The sequence below is a fragment of the Oncorhynchus mykiss genome, chromosome 18 (assembly GCF_057628025.1).
Source record: "Oncorhynchus mykiss isolate SJ-2025 chromosome 18, ASM5762802v1, whole genome shotgun sequence".
In the NCBI taxonomy this organism is placed as follows: Eukaryota; Metazoa; Chordata; class Actinopteri; order Salmoniformes; family Salmonidae; genus Oncorhynchus; species Oncorhynchus mykiss.
This window is the reverse complement of record NC_143039.1, coordinates 44,767,098-44,787,817: the sequence shown is the minus strand read 5'-3', so window position 1 is coordinate 44,787,817 and position 20,720 is coordinate 44,767,098. Positions and strand designations below refer to the sequence as shown.

The 20,720-nt window shown below is 44.9% G+C and overlaps 1 protein-coding gene across 1 annotated transcript in view; it reads left to right on the top strand.

Moving 5' to 3' along the window:
- LOC110496124 (uncharacterized) overlaps positions 1–20,720 on the top strand; it is a 65,854-nt gene that overhangs the window by 37,775 nt on the left and 7,359 nt on the right. The window contains exons 4-12 of the mRNA XM_021571826.3: positions 2,657–4,691; positions 12,000–12,047; positions 14,696–14,814; positions 16,645–16,861; positions 17,780–17,919; positions 18,101–18,227; positions 18,422–18,457; positions 18,583–18,722; positions 18,982–19,108. Coding sequence (XP_021427501.3) covers positions 2,657–4,691; positions 12,000–12,047; positions 14,696–14,814; positions 16,645–16,861; positions 17,780–17,919; positions 18,101–18,227; positions 18,422–18,457; positions 18,583–18,722; positions 18,982–19,108 — 2,989 coding nt within the window. The remainder of the gene's footprint in view (positions 1–2,656; positions 4,692–11,999; positions 12,048–14,695; positions 14,815–16,644; positions 16,862–17,779; positions 17,920–18,100; positions 18,228–18,421; positions 18,458–18,582; positions 18,723–18,981; positions 19,109–20,720) is intronic.

The window sequence follows — 20,720 nt, the reverse complement described above, 5'->3', positions numbered from 1 at the left end:
AAGAAATTGGCTGCTACGCTGTTGTAGTGATGTGCTGTCAAATCTTCCCAAAATGGTAGTATGAAATCAGGGAGGAGTTGTGAGGATAGATCAACTCCATTTAACGTAGGTAAACATTTGTTGTCAACTCATAAAAGGACTGCTGTTTAGTCTGGAACACATAGATAGGACACTTACGTCTGACTTGGCACCCCACTTGTCTCTAGTAGTTTGCATATTGTACACTTTATGTTGAATCTGTCTATTCGTACCTGTCCCTGGAGAGAGACCCTACATGTTTGAACAGACCCAACACATTTTTGTTATGGACACGAAATCAAACGCTTCGTCTGATCGTAAGTGAGTGGTTCTCATGGTTCAGTGGGTTAGAGCAGGTGGTTTTTCTAACTATACCAGAGCTAACTTGTCAACTAATTATCAAGCCCCTTGACTACATGAATCAGGTGAGCTGGTTCAAATGGGTGTTTTTCGTTTTTTCATTTTCATTTTTCAAATGAAGAATGAAGTGTGTGAGCATTAGGAAGGGGGAGGGGGGGGGGGGGGTGCAACCCTTTGAGTCCCCAGGACCAGGTTTGATTTGGATTCCCACATGACTAGTCTGTAGATTGTCTGTCTGTAGAGCATCTACAGATGGACTATCCAATTAAAGTGTTACCGCTTCTGCTGAAAGCATATTAGTCATACTTCAAAACATAGTAATTATGCAACAGTGACCTATGAGGAATGCATGTCTGGCATCTGTTTTGATCTGACGTACAGTACCAGTCAAAGGTTCAGACACACCCACTCATTCCAGGGGTTTTCTTTATTTTTTACAATTTTCTACATTGTAGAATAATAGTGAAGACGTCAAAACTGTGAAATATGGAATCGTGTAGTAACCAGAAAAGTGTTAAACAAATCAAAATATATTTTATATCTGAGATTCTTCAAAGGAGCCACCCTTTGCCTTGATGACAGCTTTGCACACTCTTGGAATTCTCTCAACCAGCTTCATGAGGTAGTCACCTGGAATGCATTTCAGTTAACAACAGGTGTGTCTTGTTAAAAGTTATTATGGCAAGAACAGCTCAAATAAGCCAAGAGAAACGACAGTCAATCATTACTTTAAGATATGATGGTCAGTCAATCCGGAAAATGTCAAGAACTTTGAACGTTTCTTCAACTGCAGCCGCAAAAACCATCAAGCGCTATGATGGAACTGGCTCTCATGAGCACCGCCACAGGAAATTAAAATCCAGAGTTACCTCTGCTGCAGAGGATACGTCCATTAGAGTTACCAGCCTCAGAAATTGCAGCCCAAATAAATGCTTCACAGAGTTCAAGTAACAGACACATCTCAACATCAACTGTTCAGAGGAGACTCTGTGAATCAGCCCTTCATGGTCAAATTGCTGCAAAGAAACCACTAATAAAGGACACCAATAATAAGAAGATACTTGTTTGGGCCAAAAAACACGCGCAGTGGACTTAGACCGGTGGAAAGTTGGAAAAGCATTCCATGTGATGCTGGTTGAGAGAATACCAAGAGTGTGCAAAGATGTCATCAAGGGTGGCTAGAATCTGAAATATATTTTGATTTAACACTTTTTTTGGTTACTAAATGATTTCATATGTGTTATTTCATAGTTTTGATGTCTTCAGTATTATTCTACAATGTAGAACATTTTGAAAAATAAAGAAAAACCCTTGAATGACTAGGTGTGTCCAAACGTTTGACTGGCACTGTATGAGAGAGCTCAGGTTGTACACCAACAGGTTTGTGGAAAGGTTATCACAACACAGTGCTATTTTCTGATCTTTTGACCTCTAGTGCTTCTTGAAACTCCCCTCCCCCCATTCATTCCGCGAAGAGTAGGTAGGGCACTTTAGTTCATGCCACCTCCCAACACAGAGAGCTGTAACAGAACAGTAATCACTATAGCTGTTAACGCTTATTTGAGTCATGTGTGGAGTAGTACTGCGATTTAAAAAGTGACTGTACCTGTAATGCTTTGTTTGGAGTTCATTTTGAAGGCATTTTGTTGAAGGCGATGGCGAAATAGTGATTCATTTCAAATGAATTTGTCACGTAAACCTGTGACATTCAAGCTCAAAGGGGACTTAACAAATGGTTACATCCACAGTAGTATCACAGTAGGTTTTGGCCTGGCATCATTTGAAACCTGTTGACTTAAAGTAACCTTTAGCTTTCAGCAACTCTTCGTACACATTGTAAACACAAACTAATCTCTGGTTAAACATTGTTGCAATGTGTGTGAGTTTTTTTTCTTTTTTTTTCGTCCCAGTATACATTTTAGGTTGGACAGTCTGAAAGAAAATTGGCCCACCACACAACGTATAATATATATTGGTCTTAATAGTAATGTACTAACTATACACAAGAAGATGTATACAGTTTTTGGGCCATCATTGTTACATTTCCCAATCAATGACACAAAACCACACTGCTGGTGAAGCATGTAGCCTAGCTTCTGTTAACTTTTTTTTTTTTTTACAGTACACCCAATTCTGCATACCTAAAGTTCACCTCTATGATTTTCATAGCTCGCCTAGATAATCACCACCTCTTGACTAAACAGTCCTTAACACACTGCCATGATTGGTCAATGACTATTATTAACTTGTGCCATTCTGTTTGTCTCCTACCTGTTAGGTCTCTGGATGCTTCAGCTGTTCTCAGTACTGCTTTAAAAGACTCTGAGGGCTCTGATTCAGAAATTCAGCAGATAGTGGCTTATCTGGAGTCAGACAGCGAGATGAAATTATTCCGTTCCACTCTCATTATAAGACCCTCTCCCACCCACGAGGGCATGGAGGAATCAAAACAGGACTTCCGCAAAGTCTCCCAGGTCACCGACAATGACACCACAGACCACACTGAATACAGTGTGGACTACAGTACAAGCGCTATCACTGACCCCAATAGAACTGAAAGTGACCTAGGTCCAGTCGTACCAGAATACAAATGGAGAAACCAGGATGAGGGGGCGCAAACCACTTTCGACCCCACAGGGGTGTCCTGGCGCTCTGACTCTCAGTCGAATGAGTCAAGAGTGTCCACGTACAATGGATTGTACTCCTCCCTGTCCCCCTCCCTCCCTGTGTACAGACAACACCTCACCTCCCCCGGGCCGCCATTCCAGGAACCTGGCCTGTCCTCCCACTCCTCGAACATGCCCGGTTCCCCTGGCAACGGTCACTGGCTGAGCGACAGGAGCGAAGTTCAGCTGAGCCATGAGAGTAGCGAGCCAGAAACAGGCAGGGGGAGGAGGAGGGAGTGGGAAGAGGAGGAGGAGCTAGCCACTGCACCTGCAGGACAGAGAGAGAGAGGGGTAGAGCAAAAGTGTAGGGCGGGAGAGTCCGTGGCAAAGAAGATAAAATCAGGCTGTGATCCACAGTCGCTCCCAGTCTCAAACTTCTCCTCGGCGGGTCAGTCCATTGACGACGTGGACTACAGCAGAGACAGCAGTGACTTCTTCTCTGGGGTGTACAAGGCCACACTCGTGGAGCTGCTCCCTGACCCCTCCTCCTCAGACCCTTCCCCCTCTTCCTCTCCCGTGACCCCTGACCTAGGCTCCCCCTATCACGGTGACATGGAATGCCTGGTGGACACCCTGAAGAGCATGAACCCTATCCCGGTCCAGAGGCAGAGGAGCCTGCGTGGGACCACTGCCCCCTCCATATTCTCCTCCCTTTCCCCTATCGTGGAGGATGCCCCCTGCTCCACCCCCACCAACACCAAATCTCCCCAGGTGCCCGCTGGGTCTTCGCTGGAGGTCCCTAACAACCGTTACATCCTTCCCGCAGACCTGGGCCTCAAACGCGGTGCCCCCAAAGAGATGCGCTCCCCTCTGGAGTTGATGAAGCTCCAGCAGCTCCAACAGCAGCAGGAGCAGCAGGCTGGGGACCACCATTTGAACCGTGGAAGCCTCAACCTCCCACTCCGAGCCTCGGCTCTTAACAGCATCATCGTGAGGAAGAGCTCCTTGGGCAGTGACTCATCCTCAGAGCACTCGCCGTCCCCCATACTAAACGGAGGGAGCAACAACCAGTCTCCAAGCCCCTCACGCCTGGACAACTCGTTCCTCTTCTCCAGCTATCGTTCAGCATCGATTGATCAGCCACAGGAGAATGGCAATGGCCATAGCCCAGGCCAGCGGCCCTCTCTTTTCCGTACGAGCTCCCTACCGGACATAGGGCCTAACCAGGACCGCATGAGCTCAGGGGTTGGTATGGGCATGGCCGGTGGGCCTGGGAGCAGACTTGGATTTGAATCTGGAGCTGGAACCGGAACTGACCCTTCTACCCCCTTCCGCTACGAACGTTTCTCCTCCCTGATGTCTGGCTCCTTAACCGGAAACAACACCGACACCAACTCTCGAATGAGCAGGCCCCCTCCCCTCCCTAGCTTCACCTCTACCCTCGGAAGCCTCGTCAGTCCCACAAGCTCATCTCTGGACATCCACAGGTCGTTCGCCAATTCTAACGACTCCCAGTCCAAGCTCAGCCCGGGACTGGGTGGTATGGGCTCTGTGGGCTCTATTGGTCTGGGTCTGCAGAGGAGCTTCAGTAACGAAGGCCTGAACTCACCACTGTTCAACACGGGGTCTGTCCATGGAGGATCTCACTTCAGTCCAGAGCCAGAGAAGAACCTGGTGCCCAAGTATAGAGCTTTCCCCGACGCCTATGTGAGTACTTTTAGTTGGAAAAGGTTTCAGGACGATTGTGTGAATACTGGGATCATGGGGATGGTAAAAGGAGTGTGATAGAATTCATGACAAAGAGTCATATGGGAAGGGGTCTAGTACAGGGGGAATAGGGGCATTTAATAGGACTGCAATTGGATTGGATTTGTCTTGGACACGTATTTCACCATTGGCCTCATGACACATTTTTTTTTTGATGTTTAGTGAGAGATTGTGAGAACACAGTGTGAGAGGATAGGAAGGATAGGAAGAAATGGAACTCAGCCTAAGTTTCCAGGGTGTACATGTTTTACACGCCTACCGAGCATTTTTGTCATTCGTTTACATGGACGTTTTGAAGAACAGATGAGTTTAGGAAGAGATTTACGTGACAATCTGATTGGAGAAGAAGTGCAAATTACCGTTGTAGGTTCCTTTCACTTAATGAGTTCCACCGCGGTGACGCCGATGCCCTTTCCGGATGAAAGGTGAAATGGTACCGGAGGCTGATGAAACGCAATGGATCCATGGCTAGAAGCATTACATCAGCCACAGTATCCGTGCTCCCGTCTCATGTAGCTACTAGCTCCTCCCATCTGCATTTGTAATACACATGTTCAGCTCTCTAATAAATACAGTCACAGCAAACAATACAGATGAGCAACAAAATAAAAACGGGACAAGACGCATCTCTGACGGGACATGGCAGGAGTTACAACATCCCACAAGGCCACATCCTTATGTTCCCTCTAATGACATTGTCAGGCATATACATCAGCCACACAGGTGCGTGTACATACTGACATTAGGAGATACTGAGCACCGCTCGTCCAGTGGGGAGCTTTATCTTTCACCATTCGACTGAGATGTTGACACTTATCCTATGCAAACTGTGTTTTGCAAAGTTGGCACAGTGCATGCGCGTTCTGTTTGTGTGCCGGTCCGGATATCTAATAACCCTGCCTCCCCTCAGGCCACAGGTAGACCTGAGCAGCTCATGTTTCTGTCACTGAGACTATTATTGACCCTTTCACCATGTGATTTGTCTCCTCGATGGAACTGGCTCTCTGACCTCCGTTATATCGGTAGAATCCTTGTATACATCTGAATGTGAGATCCACGTGTGGGACTCAAGTTGACATTAATCTATGATTTATGCAAGAGTTTCTGGGCATGCATAGCCTAGATCTCAGCTAAGAATTCGGGACAGAAGTCACAAGGGCAGTTCAGTAACCTGTAATGCTGGTGGCTATCTGACCTACATTAATGCTACGTCACCAGAACAGGTACAATGAGTGGCCTGTTATCATCTGGGTGTTGCCAGGCATGTGTTTTGGAGACTGCTTTCACTGCCCACTGTTGGCTTTTACAGCCTCATCCTGCTTTCCTTTTGCCAACAGAGAGGAAAAGGGAGGGAGCGATAGATAGATAGAGAGAGAGAGAGACAAGCAAAGGGAGAGTGAGACATCAAGAGAAGGAGAGATAGAGATGGGGAGCGTGAAAGGGTGAAAGAGAAAGTCCAACACACGCAGAGACATATCTATCAGAACACAACGGTTGGAGTTTAGGAGGGGGAATTTGAATATACAGGAATTTACATGATCTTAATAAGATGCATCTATGGCAACAGGCCTTGGACACACTGTACATCTATGTCTGTACATCTATGACATGAATGAAAGCTACCCACCCAGATAGTGTTAGGGGCATAATTCATCTTGGCACAGTGTTCTCGGCAGCACTCCACCCAGCGATCGAATCCTGCTTGGGCTGACACTCCTCGTCTTTTCATCTTTGGTTTACCTCAACTTTGACCTTTGCTTACTGGTGGATCTGACAGAGCTGAATCGACAGCCTAGCCCAGGAGAGGAGAGGAGGGTGGTGGAAGGGGGGGGGGGCGATTTAAGTCTTCTCTGTCTTTCCCCCCGCCGTTCCGTTCATCTCGCTCTTACACAAGTCTGTGCACAGTCTGAACGTATCGTGCTGACACGGCGCGATGTAATCTGTAAGCACATTTTCAGCCTGCGGTGCTTGGCTGGAGGTTGACACTTGGGAGGCGGAGAGGCGTGGGTACATGATGGGCTGTGACAATGCCAGTATCGCAAAACACCAAGCAGACCAAACTCTTTAGTCCTTTAAAAACCTGCTGTGTGTAAAATATTGTGAGCTATAGCTTGGAAAATAAATACATGTGACGCTGGATGACAACACAATGATGTTTGTTTCCAACGTTAGGGTTGTTTTCATAAAGAAGTTAAATCTGCTTTGTGTTTTGTTTCCTTGCCACGATACTAAAGAGTATCGCCACACTGGTATCGTCCTGGACCTACGGTATCGTCCTGGACCTTTTATTTTACTAGGCAAGTCAGTTAAGAACAAATTCTTATTTACAATGACGGCCTACAAAAAGGCAAAAGGCCTCCTGCGGGGACAGGGGATGGGATTAAAAAATAATCATAAAATAAACATAGAACTAAACACACTTCACGACAAGAGACAACACTACCTAAAGAGAGGCTTAAGACAACAACATAGCAAGGCAGCAACACATGACATCACAGCGTGGTAGCAACACAACATGACAACAACATGGGAGAAACACAACATGACAACAACATGGTAGCAGCACAAAACATGGTACAAAAATGAGTGCACACCGACAACAGCACAAAGGGCAAGAAGGTAGAGACAACAATACATCACGCAAAGCAGTCAACTGTCAGTAAGAGTGTCCATGATTGAGTCTTTGAATAAATAGATTGAGTTAAAACTGTCCAGTTTGAGTGCTTGTTGCAGCTCGTTCCAGTCTATCAGCAGCAGCGAACTGAAAAGAGGAGTGATCCAGGGATGTGTGCTTTGGGGACCTTTTAACAGAACGTGACTGGCAGAACGGATGTTGTATGTGGAGGATGAGGGCTGCAGTAGATATCTCAGATAGGGGGGAGTGAGGCCTAAGAGGGTTTTAGAAATTAGCATCAACCAGTGGGTCTTGCGACAGGTATACAGAGATGACCAATTTCCAGAGGAGTATAGAGTGCACTGATGTGTCCTATAAGGAGCATTGGTGGCAAATCTGATGGCCGAATGGTAAAGAACATCTAGCCGCTCGAGACATCTAGCACCCTAACCTCCGATCTAAAAATAAATTACGTCTCTGTAATCTAGCATGGGCAGGATGGTCATCTGAATTAGAGTTAGTTTGGCAGCTGGGGTGAAAGAGGAGCGATTACGATAGTCTAAATTGAATTTTAGCCTGCAGCTTTGATATGTGCTGAGAGAAGGACAGTGTACCGTCTAGCCATACTCCCAAGTACTTGTATGAGGTGACTACCTCAAGCTCTAAACCCTCAGAGGTAGTAATCACACCTTTGGGGAGAGGGGCATTCTTCTTACCAAACCACATTACCTTTGTTTGGGAGGTGTTCAGGACAAGATTAATGGCAGAGAAAGCTTGTTGGACACTAAGAAAGCTTTGTTGTAGAGCATTTAACACAAAATCCAGGGAGATGCCAGCTGAGTATTATACTGTATCTGCATATAAATGGATGAGAGAGCTTCCTACTGCCTGAGCTATGTTGTTGATGTATATTGAGAGGAGCGTGGGGCCTAGGATCGAACCTTGGGGTACTGCCTTGGTGACAGGCAGTGGCTGAGACAGCAGATGTGAATGTGCCTGGATTTCATCATGTACCAACCAGTACATGCCTGACTTGATTAATGATGATGATCATCATGACAATTATTACAGTTGTGGGCATTAAAAAGTTAGGTCATGCCGAGGTATTGGCAGAACAATTGTCACAATGCATGTTTAACGTGCCATTCAAGCGTATTTTACCGATGTCACAAAATCCTGGACTACTTTATAGGGTTTTAAAAAACAAATAAGTTAGCTTCATCTGACCACTTTTTTATTGACCAGGTCACTGGTGCTCCCTGTTTTAGTTTTTGCTTGTAAACAGGAATTAGGAGGATAGAATTATGGTCTTGATTTGCCAAATGGAGGGAGAGAGAGAACTTTGTATGCATCTCTGTGTGTGGAGTTAAGGAGGTCTAGAGTTTTTTTCCCTCTGGTTTGAACATTTAACATGCTGGTAGAAATGAGGTAAAACGGATTTAAGTTTCCCTGCATTAAAGTCCCCAGCCAATCGGAGCGCTGCCTCTCGATGAGCGATTTCATGTTTGCTTTTGGCTGTATATATTATACTCCGTTCAAAGGCACTGATCTTTTGTCTTGCCCATTCACCTTCTGAATGGCACACATACACACACAAGCCATATCTCAAGGCTTACAAATCCTTCTTTAACCTGCCTCCTCCCCTTCATCTACACTGATTGAAGTGGATTTAACAGGTGACACCAATAAGGGATTATAGAGTTCACCTGGATTCACCTGGACAGTCTGTCATGGAAAGAGCCATATGCGTTATGAATTATGCAAGTCAATTGTCTTTAGCATGGACTAGTGTCCTTTACAACCATTTTCCTGTCGCAAACTGGAAAGGCACACTCCGCACATAAACAATCTGGATAAATACCGCAGTACTCAATCACCTTTGACAAAAGGACCTTGGCAGCGCTGTGTCATCAAATGATGATCCCTCTATTGTGGGATGTGCTCACTTCGTCTCTCAGCAGTTTCAGTCGGTTTTTTCCTACCCCCAAAGACAACAGAGATACACGCTGTGTGTTTAATGACTGTACACGTTGACTTACGGCTTACACAACGCACCTGCAGCATTTTGAATACGTTCCGTACCAGACTGTTTTGACTATGGCTCACTGAGTCTGGTATGGCATCTCCCTCAGCAAGCGAAGATGCATGAAAAAAAAGAGCATGAACCTTTCTTGCCTTATAATCTTCAATTGCACTTAATGACATTATTTCATTCATGTTGGCACGTCTCTTTTAACGCGGCTGCTACTCTCGGTTTATCACATATGCATAGTCACTTTAACTATACATTCATCATTCAACACCCACCCGTAGCACGCACTCCAGCAGGTGTATCTCACTGATCATCCCTAAAGCCAACACCTCATTTGGCCACCTTTCGTTACAGTTCTCTGCTGCCTGTGACTGGAACGAATTGCAAAAATCGCTGAAGTTGGAGACTTTTATCTCCCTCACCAACTTCAAACATCTGCTATCTGAGCAGCTAACCGATCGCTGCAGCTGTAATAGTCTATCGGTAAATAGCCCACCCAATTTTACCTACCTCATCCCCATACTGTTTTTATTTATTTACTTTTCTGCTCTTTTGCACACCAATATCTCTACCTGTACATGACCATCTGATCATTTATCACTCCAGTGTTAATCTGCAAAATTGTAATTATTCCCCTACCTCCTCATGCCTTTTGCACACAATGTATATAGACTCTCTTTTTTTCTACTGTGTTATTGACTTGTTAATTGTTTACTCCATGTGTAACTCTGTGTTGTCTGTTCACACTGCTATGCTTTATCTTGGCCAGGTCGCAGTTGCAAATGAGAACTTGTTCTCAACTAGCCTACCTGGTTAAATAAAGGTGAAATATTTTATTTTTTTTAAAAACATACTACCTCAATTGGGCCGACCAACCAGTGCCCTCGCACATTGGCTAATCTCCATTGTGTCCCACCCGCCAACCCCTCTATTTCCCTGTGAAATGACAATGGAAAAGCCAAGGTAGTATCGGAGGTCTTTTAAGCTGTGGCTCAATCATCCCCTCGGCTCATTTTCAAGTGAGCGGGTGGGATACAGTCGACCGGTGTCCTGTTACTGTTTCGAATGCTCAAGCTGAATGAAGTCGAGGGCCACTTTGTTATAGTTCAAGACTCATTTAGCCACAAACGTTTCAGGGTGCAGTGTTAAGGCAGCAAGTCTTACTAGACAGTCATGCCAGGATAAGCAATGTGTGGATTGGAGCAGCAACAGATTCTGTTCATGACCTGAATATGATCTGAAAGTCCCGCCTACTTCCTGGATCATGTCCCATGCTATTTTTGAATGGCCTTCAAGATTATCTTCAAATTTATGAAGATGCGGTCACTTAAGATATATGTAAAATTCCAGTTGTATTCAGGGATTCATTCACTTCTGCCTGATGCCTTTCATTAAGGTTTTCGATAGTTTCTTTTCGTAACCAAAAGCCTTCGTAGATGGCATTGGGTAGAAGTAAATTAATCCACTAATACGAATCGAATTGTACATATCTTAATTGACCGAGTTTTCATGAATTTGATGATATGATTTTGAAGGCCATTCAAAAACAGGATTAGATATGATCCAGGTAGTAGGAAGGACTTTCATACCATATTTGATCTTTGATTATGGAGTGTAAAGCGATCTAGAGGATAAGTTCCTATTTCCTATGAGCTCCTACTGCAAAGAGTCAAGCAGACATTTGATCCCCTAATGACTTGCACATAAAGAGACACACACGCACACAAAACAAACACAAACTCTCTACCTGCCCACCCAGAAAGGTGAAGGACTACAGACCGCAGTGTGGACACATTCTATTGCATTCCAGCTACATGCCACTAGTACATGTCATTGAGAAACAGGTGTAACCAAGGAATGTCAAGGTCTGGTGAGACGAGAACAAATGACACAAGAATGCGTCTTTCTCACTTCCTTCTAGGTTGTTGTGCTTTCAAAATGGCCGCTCCCCTCTCCTCGTCTTCCTCAGAACCAGTTCTCCTAGATGGAGGAATACTGAAATTGTTAGGCATGTGTCTCTTACTGGCTGAAATAACGTGAAATAGATAATCATTAGTAAATCACTGCAAAGGGTATTCACACTTTTGAATGGTTAATTGTGTGGACAAAAATACACACACACACACACACACACACACACACACACAGTAGTTTGTTGTTGTCTGTCTCATGCCTCTCAATGAGAATGTGATGTTTGCATTCTCTCAGGGAGTAATGGGACATGGGTGGCCTTGTGTGTGTTCATCAGTAATTGCAAAACAGGTTGACAGGGTGGCTGGGGTTTTTAGATTGAACATTTCTGTAGTTGTTTGGGTACTGTTGCTGCAGTAGTTGAGATATTTTGAGGTTTGGCATGTTAACTATTTAGATTCCAATCCCTAATGTGTTGTCCAAGACAAGTTAAACATGACATACTGTAGAAAGTCTAGTGATGCACTGTTACATTTCAAAAAAATCTTAGTCATTTAGCAGACGCTTTTATCCAGAGCAACTTACCGCATTCATCTTAAAAGATTGATAGGTAAGATAACTATGTGCTATTTATAGTGGTTTGATAAAAGTATGAAATTACTAGATGGCTGTTTTCTCTGTGTGTCTGCAGCTCACCAAGGAGAAAGAACATGGAAAGCTCAACCCTCGGCCAGGAAAGGTGAGTGTCTGTCTGACTGTGAAACAACTACACCTCTATCCCTCATCTATCGTCTTTGTCCTACAGTATACAATGTGTCCTGAAGTAAGGGTCAATGTCCCATTGCAAACAACTACACCTCTATCCCTCATCTATCGTCTTTGTCCTACAGTATACAATGTGTCCTGAAGTAAAGGTCAATGTCCCATTGCAAACAACTACACCTCTATCCCTCATCTATCGTCTTTGTCCTACAGTATACAATGTGTCCTGAAGTAAAGGTCAATGTCCCATTGCAAACAACTACACCTCTATCCCTCATCTATCGTCTTTGTCCTACAGTATACAATGTGTCCTGAAGTAAAGGTCAATGTCCCATTGCAACCTTTTTTTAGATGTAGTGAAGGATGACTGCTCACCAGGTTAGCCACCATGTTAGCAGTTTTTCACCAGGTTAGCCACCATGTTAGCAGTTTTTCACCAGGTTAGCCACCATGTTAGCAGTTTTTCACCAGGTTAGCCACCATGTTAGCCGTTTTTCACCAGGTTAGCCACCATGTTAGCAGTTTTTCACCAGGTTAGCCACCATGTTAGCAGTTTTTCACCAGGTTAGCCACCATGTTAGCAGTTTTTCACCAGGTTAGCCACCATGTTAGCAGTTTTTCACCAGGTTAGCCACCATGTTAGCCGTTTTTCACCAGGTTAGCCACCATGTTAGCCGTTTTTCACCAGGTTAGCCACCATGTTAGCAGTTTTTCACCAGGTTAGCCACCAGGTTAGCCACCATGTTAGCCGTTTTTCACCAGGTTAGCCACCATGTTAGCAGTTTTTCACCAGGTTAGCCGTTAGGATTAATGAGGATAATTCAAAGTGAATTAATGGCTTCACACTTCACCGTACCCCAAAGTGACAGTTAGTTGCCGAAGGCAAGTAATTAAGGATGAGGAGAGGGATCTCATGTAGAGCATGGTAAAGCTGAGGAAATGAGATGAGTATGATTCCAGTCAGATTCACTCATCCAAACATCATTCTCTATTTAGGCTGTTGAACATTTGGATCAATCAATCAGATCTGTGTGGAAGTGGAAAGAAAGCCATTGTCTTTTTTCCAATGCACACTTAGTGGTTTGGACAATATTACTGAAAGCCCAGTTCATTCACTATAGTCCTAACATACTGCAAGAGTAGGGGTTCCCAACCTAAGGGTCGCAACCCCAGCATAGGGTTGCCAAAGCTTGCAGTGCTTGATTTGAGAGAAAATGCAATCATAATCAGTGCATAATTTGTAAATCGGAAGGTTCCGGAACAAAAAGTGAACAAAAGAGGGGGGTGACCTAGGCAGCTCTGAGGTACAGGAAGCAGAAAGCATTGCATGCATATCATCACATTTTCGTAGTGGCATAGAGCTGTAGAGGAGAGGCATTTCATGTGGCCCAGGGTCTGGGAAAAATGTGCTCTTTTTCCAAACTCATTTCATGACTGGAGACTTTGGCAGAATCTTTTTTAATACTGTACAAATGATCGAAATGACAGGGTACTCTGACAATCTGAGATCAATAAAAACGACCGTGAATCCATCAATAGCCTAGGCCTAGGTGTATGCAATCATATTGTAGGCTACAATATGAACAGGAAATGATGGTCCTAAAAATGCTTTCCAGTTTCACTGATTTATTTACCCAATGATGAGCAGCTCACTCACTGGTGATGGCCGACGCGTTTATGCCAAAAGCCTATCTCTTTCTTGTTTAACAAAGAGGCAACTCGAATGAACTTTGATCGCTTTTCTTCAAAAACATTGGGCGTACTTGATCGGCATGTTTTAGTTTTATTGTTGGTTATGGTTTCAAGTCTCTCGTTAGTAGCCATTCACAATTACTTCCTCTTTGGCAGAAGTTACATCCATGCCTTGCCAATGCTTTTGCGCTCCAGTCAAACGATCCTGTGCTCAAACAATTACTGTGGTATTTAAATTACCGTGGTGGGGTTACTAAGTAACACTAGCTACATACCTGCCCTATTTGCCTTTTGCCATTAAGATTATGAAACTAGATAAATGTCAAGCTTGCTCCTGCATGCTCCAATTAGCTTTTCGCCGTCAACATGGAATTTGTCATGGCACCTACAGACTTGCTTGACATTTAGCTCCGACAGGTTCTGATTTAAACAGCCTGGCTGTGATACACACTAGCATACGGTACCTTACCCGAACGTTCACATGGCTAACAACACAAAGCGGCTGTAGCTACGTTGCGTCACACTCTTTTTGCTGTTTGCTGCCTCCAGTGATGGAGGAAAGAGCTGGCTAGAGTTAGCCTGGCCATGAGATTAGCTTGTTCCTTTAATATACAGTAAGAAGTGGCGGGCGCTCCACAAACGTGAGTCAGGTGTGCAAACCAAAAAAATGACATCATCGTTGAAAAGAAACGGGGACGCAAACCTCGCTCACCATTAAAAGCATGTTGTTTTATTTGAGCGACCTATCAAAAGCTTGACATTCCATTTTTTTTACAACGGCCTTGATCAGAACGTTTTAATGTGCGTCAGAGATATTGGCTAAAGCACAAACAGATCTAGCATCCATGCTAGGATAGAGGATGGAGCACGGTACAGTATCCGTGTGCTCTTTGAAGTTGAGCATCTGTAATGAAATGGTGCTGTCTTTTCCAGATGTTCATCTTTGACCAGCCAGGAATGTGTGGCCAGCGGATTGAGGTGCGGAGTGATGTCATTGATGCCACACCCTGGCAACTACAGGAAACTATCTCGATCAGGGTTGTCAGGGGAGGGTAAGTTTTCAAATGCACGCTCGCACGCTCACTCGCTCACTGTTGTAGTTAGAACTGCTCATGGACATTAGACTTGAGGGGGGATGCACACACCCACACACAGGTGTATATGACATGCAGGGACACACACACAGTCAGTTGTGAGCAGATCGACAATGGATGTAATCACCTGTTCCAAAGCACCTTATGTGTCCTGGAAAAAAGACAGAGCCACAGAGAGATGGTGTCATTGGTGCCTATATTTTACTGCCTCCAGCAGCAAAACCAAAGGTCACACTTTTTCCTCATGTCACATGTCACTTCCACATATTTGGCCCAACCTCAAAGCAAGAAACAATATTTAAACTATCCTGTCAAGGTTATTAAAGTATCTCCAATGCTGCCAAATCATGTAGATCTTGAATGCCCCCCTATCACCCGCTGAGATACACGGAACTGAACACCAATGTCTGAAATTGGACACGCTTTAAGCAGTAATCCACACACACACACACACACACACACACACACACACACACACACACACACACACACACACACACACACACACACTAATCCATATAATTATGATCAAGATAATTGCAGTATGATCTCAACCAAATACCTAGTAGTAATACACACTATAGTCATTTTATTAATCCAGAGAGGGAATGGACAATTTATTCCAGGAAATGGAGCAAAGGCATGCAGTCCAACACCTGCACTGGGTGCGAGCACTGCAGCGGGAATCTTTTACGTCTCTCACACACATCCCTTTCTCTGTGCTGATGTGACTTTTTGAGGAGATCTCTGGAGAGGGGACTAAGATCTTGGCATGCTCTATTGCAATATTTGCATATCTGTCTACCTGTCTCTCCCTCTTGTTATTATTTGCCTACTCTAAAAAAAAAAAAATGAAAATAGTCTCTCACAACCTGTACACTCTCTTAGAATAAAAGGTCCTATCCAGACTTCGGTCGTCAGTTGAATGGTGTTTCCTCTGACACATCGGTGCGGCCGGCTTCCGGATTAAGCGGGCGGGGTGTTAAGAAGCGCGGTTTGGAGCCTCCAGCGGTCTTAAGGCACTGCATCACCCCGCTTGAGGCGTCGCTACAGCCCCGGGTTTGTTCCCAGGCTGTGTCACAGCCGGCCGTGACTGGGAAAACAATGAGGCGGCACACAATTGGCCCAGGGTCATCTGGGTTATGGGGAGGGTTTGGCTGGCCGGGATTTCCTTGTCCCATCGCGCTCTAGCAACTCCTTGTGGCGGGATGGGCACCTGCAAGCTGATTTCGGTTGCCAGCTGTACAGTATTTCCTCCGACACATTGGTGCGGCTGGCTTCTGGGTTAAGCGAGCAGTGTGTCAAGAAGCAGTGCGACTTGGCAGGGTCGTGTTTTGTAGGATACATGGCTCTTGAACTTTGCCTCTCCTGAGTCCGTACGGGAGTTGCAGCGATGGGACAAGACTGTAACTACCAATTGGATATCACGAAAAAGGTGTAAAAGTAAACAAAAATATTTTTTTGAAATAATAAAGAAGCATGGTTTGGCGGGTCATGTGGCGGGTCATGTTTCGGAGGACACGTGACCCGACCTTTGTCTCTCCCGAGCCCGTTGGGGAGTTGCAGCGATGAGACAAGATTGGAATTCACGAAATTGGAGAGAAAAGGGGCCCCAAAAAAAGGTACTATCCAGAACCTAAAAGGGTTATTCAACTCTCCTCATGTCTTCCATGTAGAATTATTGATTATGAATTAATCAATATAGGTCATGCATTGTGTTCAAATGAATCTTGTTCTGACCATGGACCCTTACTTTTCATTTTCCTGTCTTTCCATTCCTCTCTGCAGCTGGGTCTTGTATGAGAAGCCCAACTTCAAAGGGGAGAAGATAGCTCTGGACGAGGGGGACATAGAGCTCACCTACCCCTTCGACGCCCCTGAGGAGGAAGGGGAACAACAACAGAAGCAAAATGGAGTGGACGGACAGAAGGAGGGAGGAGAAGAAGTTGTGGAGGCCAAGCCGGCCAGGAGGTTCATCATAGGATCAGTACGAAGAGCAGTCAGGGTAAGAAGAAGAAGTTACAGATTACTATTATGATAAGCCATAGAGCATTGTTTCTCAAACCAGGCCTTTTTGAGTAGCCGCTAATTCCAAAGGCTTTAGGCATGTTAGATTCTAAATTCTTGTACGAATCCAGTCAGACAGGAAGCTCGGGCTAGATTTTTTTACGCCCAAACTGGATGTTGCAGCTGCATAGCACACATACAATTCACACAAGCATGTATTTATACCTTCCGATTTGACGGATTCTTTGTTGCTGGGTAAGAACTGAGTCTGTTCCTCCTATTGGTATTATCATGGCCCAGTCCAGAACCTGTCTCTGTATGTGAGAGAGATACCTCTACAGTTGGAATATTGTTGAGATGGTCCCCTCTAGCCCCGCCTTCCCAGAGGTTTCTTCTCCAACTGTTGTCCCGCCCTCAATGTTGTACTCCACATCTCTCCCTGCCCTAGTTCCACAGGAACTAGCCTGACCTTACCAGGAACTGAGACTCAACTGTGGCTCTTCACTTACCTCCTTAGAAATATTAACATAAAACAATAACATATCTGGACATACCGACACTTTCTGTACTTCCCTTGTCGTTGCATTAACACTTTCCAGCTCCAACATCATAGCCAATAACAATTACTACTAATAAGTGGATTATGCAATTATAAATGAACTCATTATGCAACTAAAATGGGCTCAAGCCAAATAGTCTCAAACGGGTTGATGGATGCCACAAGGCAAGAGTTATGCCACTCTGATTAGGTGTGGTTCAGTAGATGTGTTGACAGACTCTGGCACTCTTAAGGATTGCTGTCTCGAAATGCCGTCCTCTTTGTTAGAGCCTGTATCACAAATGCGCTTCTCTCTGTGAAACTAGTACCCTCTAGTGTCAAAAGTACCATACTTGACATTTCTCTCTGCCCCCGCAGGACTACAGTGTGCCAGAGATCAGTCTGTTCCCAGAGGAGAATGCCGAGGGGAAGAAGGTGACCTTCAGAGACACGTCAGATGACGCCAGGATATTCGGCTTCCCCATCAAAGCCAACTCCATCATCATCAACGCTGGACTGTGAGTAAACAGAGTCGGCTCGGCCCACTACTTTTTTAGGAGGAAAAGGATCAACCTTTTTATGAAAGTAGATGATTATATTTTTTTATATGGTTTGTTTTGTCGAACATAATGACATGGCTTTGTGAGGTCGAGCTTCTGTTATGATATCCCTGTTCTGATTTGGATGTTTTCTCTTCAGATGGCTGGTGTACCCGCAGCCTTTTTTCCAGGGCGTACCACGTGTTCTGGAGGTGGGGGGGTTCCCCAACCCTGCAGCCTGGGGCGTGGAACAACCCTACGTGGGCTCAGTGCACCCGCTCAAAATCGTAAGTATCCCCTCCACCTCCGGAACACCTTTCACCTTTCAAGAATTGCACGGACAATCAGGGCAATGTACACGGTTTAGATTTACATTTAGTAGAATACACATTCCCATGCAACGTCATTTTACAGGGGAACAAGGTAAATGCATTGCAGTACAAATGACATTTGTTAAGATTTCATTTAATACATTTTACAGGGTGAACCGAGAGTGGAGAAACCCGGTGAGCCAAAGGTAAGAGATACGGCAATGCTATGGCCATGATACGGAAATGAAAGAACGAGTCAATCAAACAATCAACTCAATTTAATTACACAAACGCGAAGCAAATGAAGCGTGTTTTTCCCTGTTGCTTCCAGCTGGTGCTGTATGACAAGCCTTACTTCACTGGGAAGAAGAGGACGATCTACACCAACATGAGAGACTTCATGACCAGACTGGATAGACAGCAGACTGCCTTCATGTACAGCCCTGGATCCATCCAAGTGCAGGGAGGCTGGTGAGTAAACTGTGTGTGTGTGTGTGTGTGTGTGTGTGTGTGTGTGTGTGTGTGTGTGTGTGTGTGTGTGTGTGTGTGTGTGTGTGTGTGTGTGTGTGTGTGTGTGTGTGTGTGTGTGTGTGTGTGTGTGTGTGTGTGTGTGTGTGTGTGTGTGTGTGTGTGTGTGTGTGTGTGTGTGTGTGTGTGTGTGTGTGTGTGTGTGTGTGTGTGTGCGTGTCTTACTTCCTGCATCTCATCCTCTGTCTCCCTCTACTTGTAGCTGGGTTGGCTATGAGAAGGAGGGTTTCCGAGGCCACCAGTATCTGTTGGAGGAGGGAGACTACCACGACTGGAGGGTGTGGGGGGGCTGCGATTCCGAGCTGCGCTCCGTCAGAGTCATACGAGCGGTGAGTGGGCCATACCATCACGTTACAACCCCCATCTCTGTCAGGACCTTGTATCCAGATGCTGCAAGAATGATCATGTCCTAAATGGCATGTTTTATCATACACTGGGGAAAGCTGTGCTCCCTTATTGATGTCACTTGTTAAAACCACTTCAATCCGTATAGATGAAGGGTATGAGACGGGTTGACACAGGAACCGCTGGGTGTCGATGGACCCCTCCCTTCAAGCTAATGAGTCATTCTGACTGCAGTGTAACATTGTAACGTTTAGAATTTGTATTTTATTTCAAATAACACAATAGCATTTTCATTAGTTTATCAAAAATAAAATAAAATGAAACGTGTTCAATCCATTTTATTCATTTTATTCACGTTTGTTACAACTATGAAACAGAACGCATATGTGTTTGAACGTGGAGGCAGCTTATTTCTATGACGACAAAATCAAATCAAATACCCCAACCACCAAGAAGCGTGGTCAAACGACGAAAACATCAGTAGCCGAAACATTATAAGCACCAAGTGGCCTTGATCAATAGTGAAATTCGGCACAAAATAAATAATGGCATTATAATGAATGGAAGTGTCGATATGACTGCAGTCATAAATAGTCAAATATTGCCAGCCCGTGCTTACGTTGTGTGCGTCTTCACGCAATGGCATCAGTTGGATTTCGTTTAGCTGTTATCCCTTGTCCTAACAGTTGATGCACTTTCATTTGCGTTCAGTGTTCCCCTGTGGATGGGGGCATTGTCATCCTACGGAGGCATAGCCATGGTAGCCAAAACATTTCCCTACCCAGCATTTTTTATACATGACCCAAAGCATGATGGGATGTTAATTTCTTAATTAACTCAGGAACAACACCTGTGTAGAAGCACCACCTTGTGCTGAGGACAAAAAAAGGCAACTTGTCACAACACAATGCCACAGATGTCTCGAGTTGAGGGAGCGTGCAGTTGGCATGCTGATTGCAGGAATGTCCACCGGAGCTGTTGCCAGAGAATTTCATGTACATTTCTCTACCATAAGCCACCTCCAACGTCATTCTAGAGAATTTAGCAGTACGTCCAACCGGCCTCACAACCGCAGACCACATCTAACCACACTAGTCCAGGACCTCCAAAGCCGGCTTCTTCACCTGCGGGATCATCTGAGACCAGCCACCTGGACAGCTGATGAAACTGAGGAGTATTTCTGTCTGTAATGAAGCTAACTCAGTGAAATTGTTGAGTAAATGCGGGATACAAAGAAAATATAAACGCAACAATTTCACAGGTTTCCATTATTTTGGCAGTGATTATGTCTAGATGACCCAGGCACAGGGACATACTCAGGTTAGGCTTTTGGATTGGGGTTAAGATTAATATCTAGAATTAACTTGTCCCCTGTTGCCATAGAGCAGCGTGGCCATTCACTCAAAAACAAATGTAGTTCCATTGAACTAATCAGCGTGAAATACTTTTGACCAGAAACGGAACAACTGATGGCATCTAGAAGGACAGTGGAACACACCACATCAAGACCTCACTGTGTCTGTGGGCGCCAGCGCGCTTACTGTAGCTATTCCTTCCCTGCTGGTTAAGTTCAGGATGTAGCTGGTCCTAGAGACA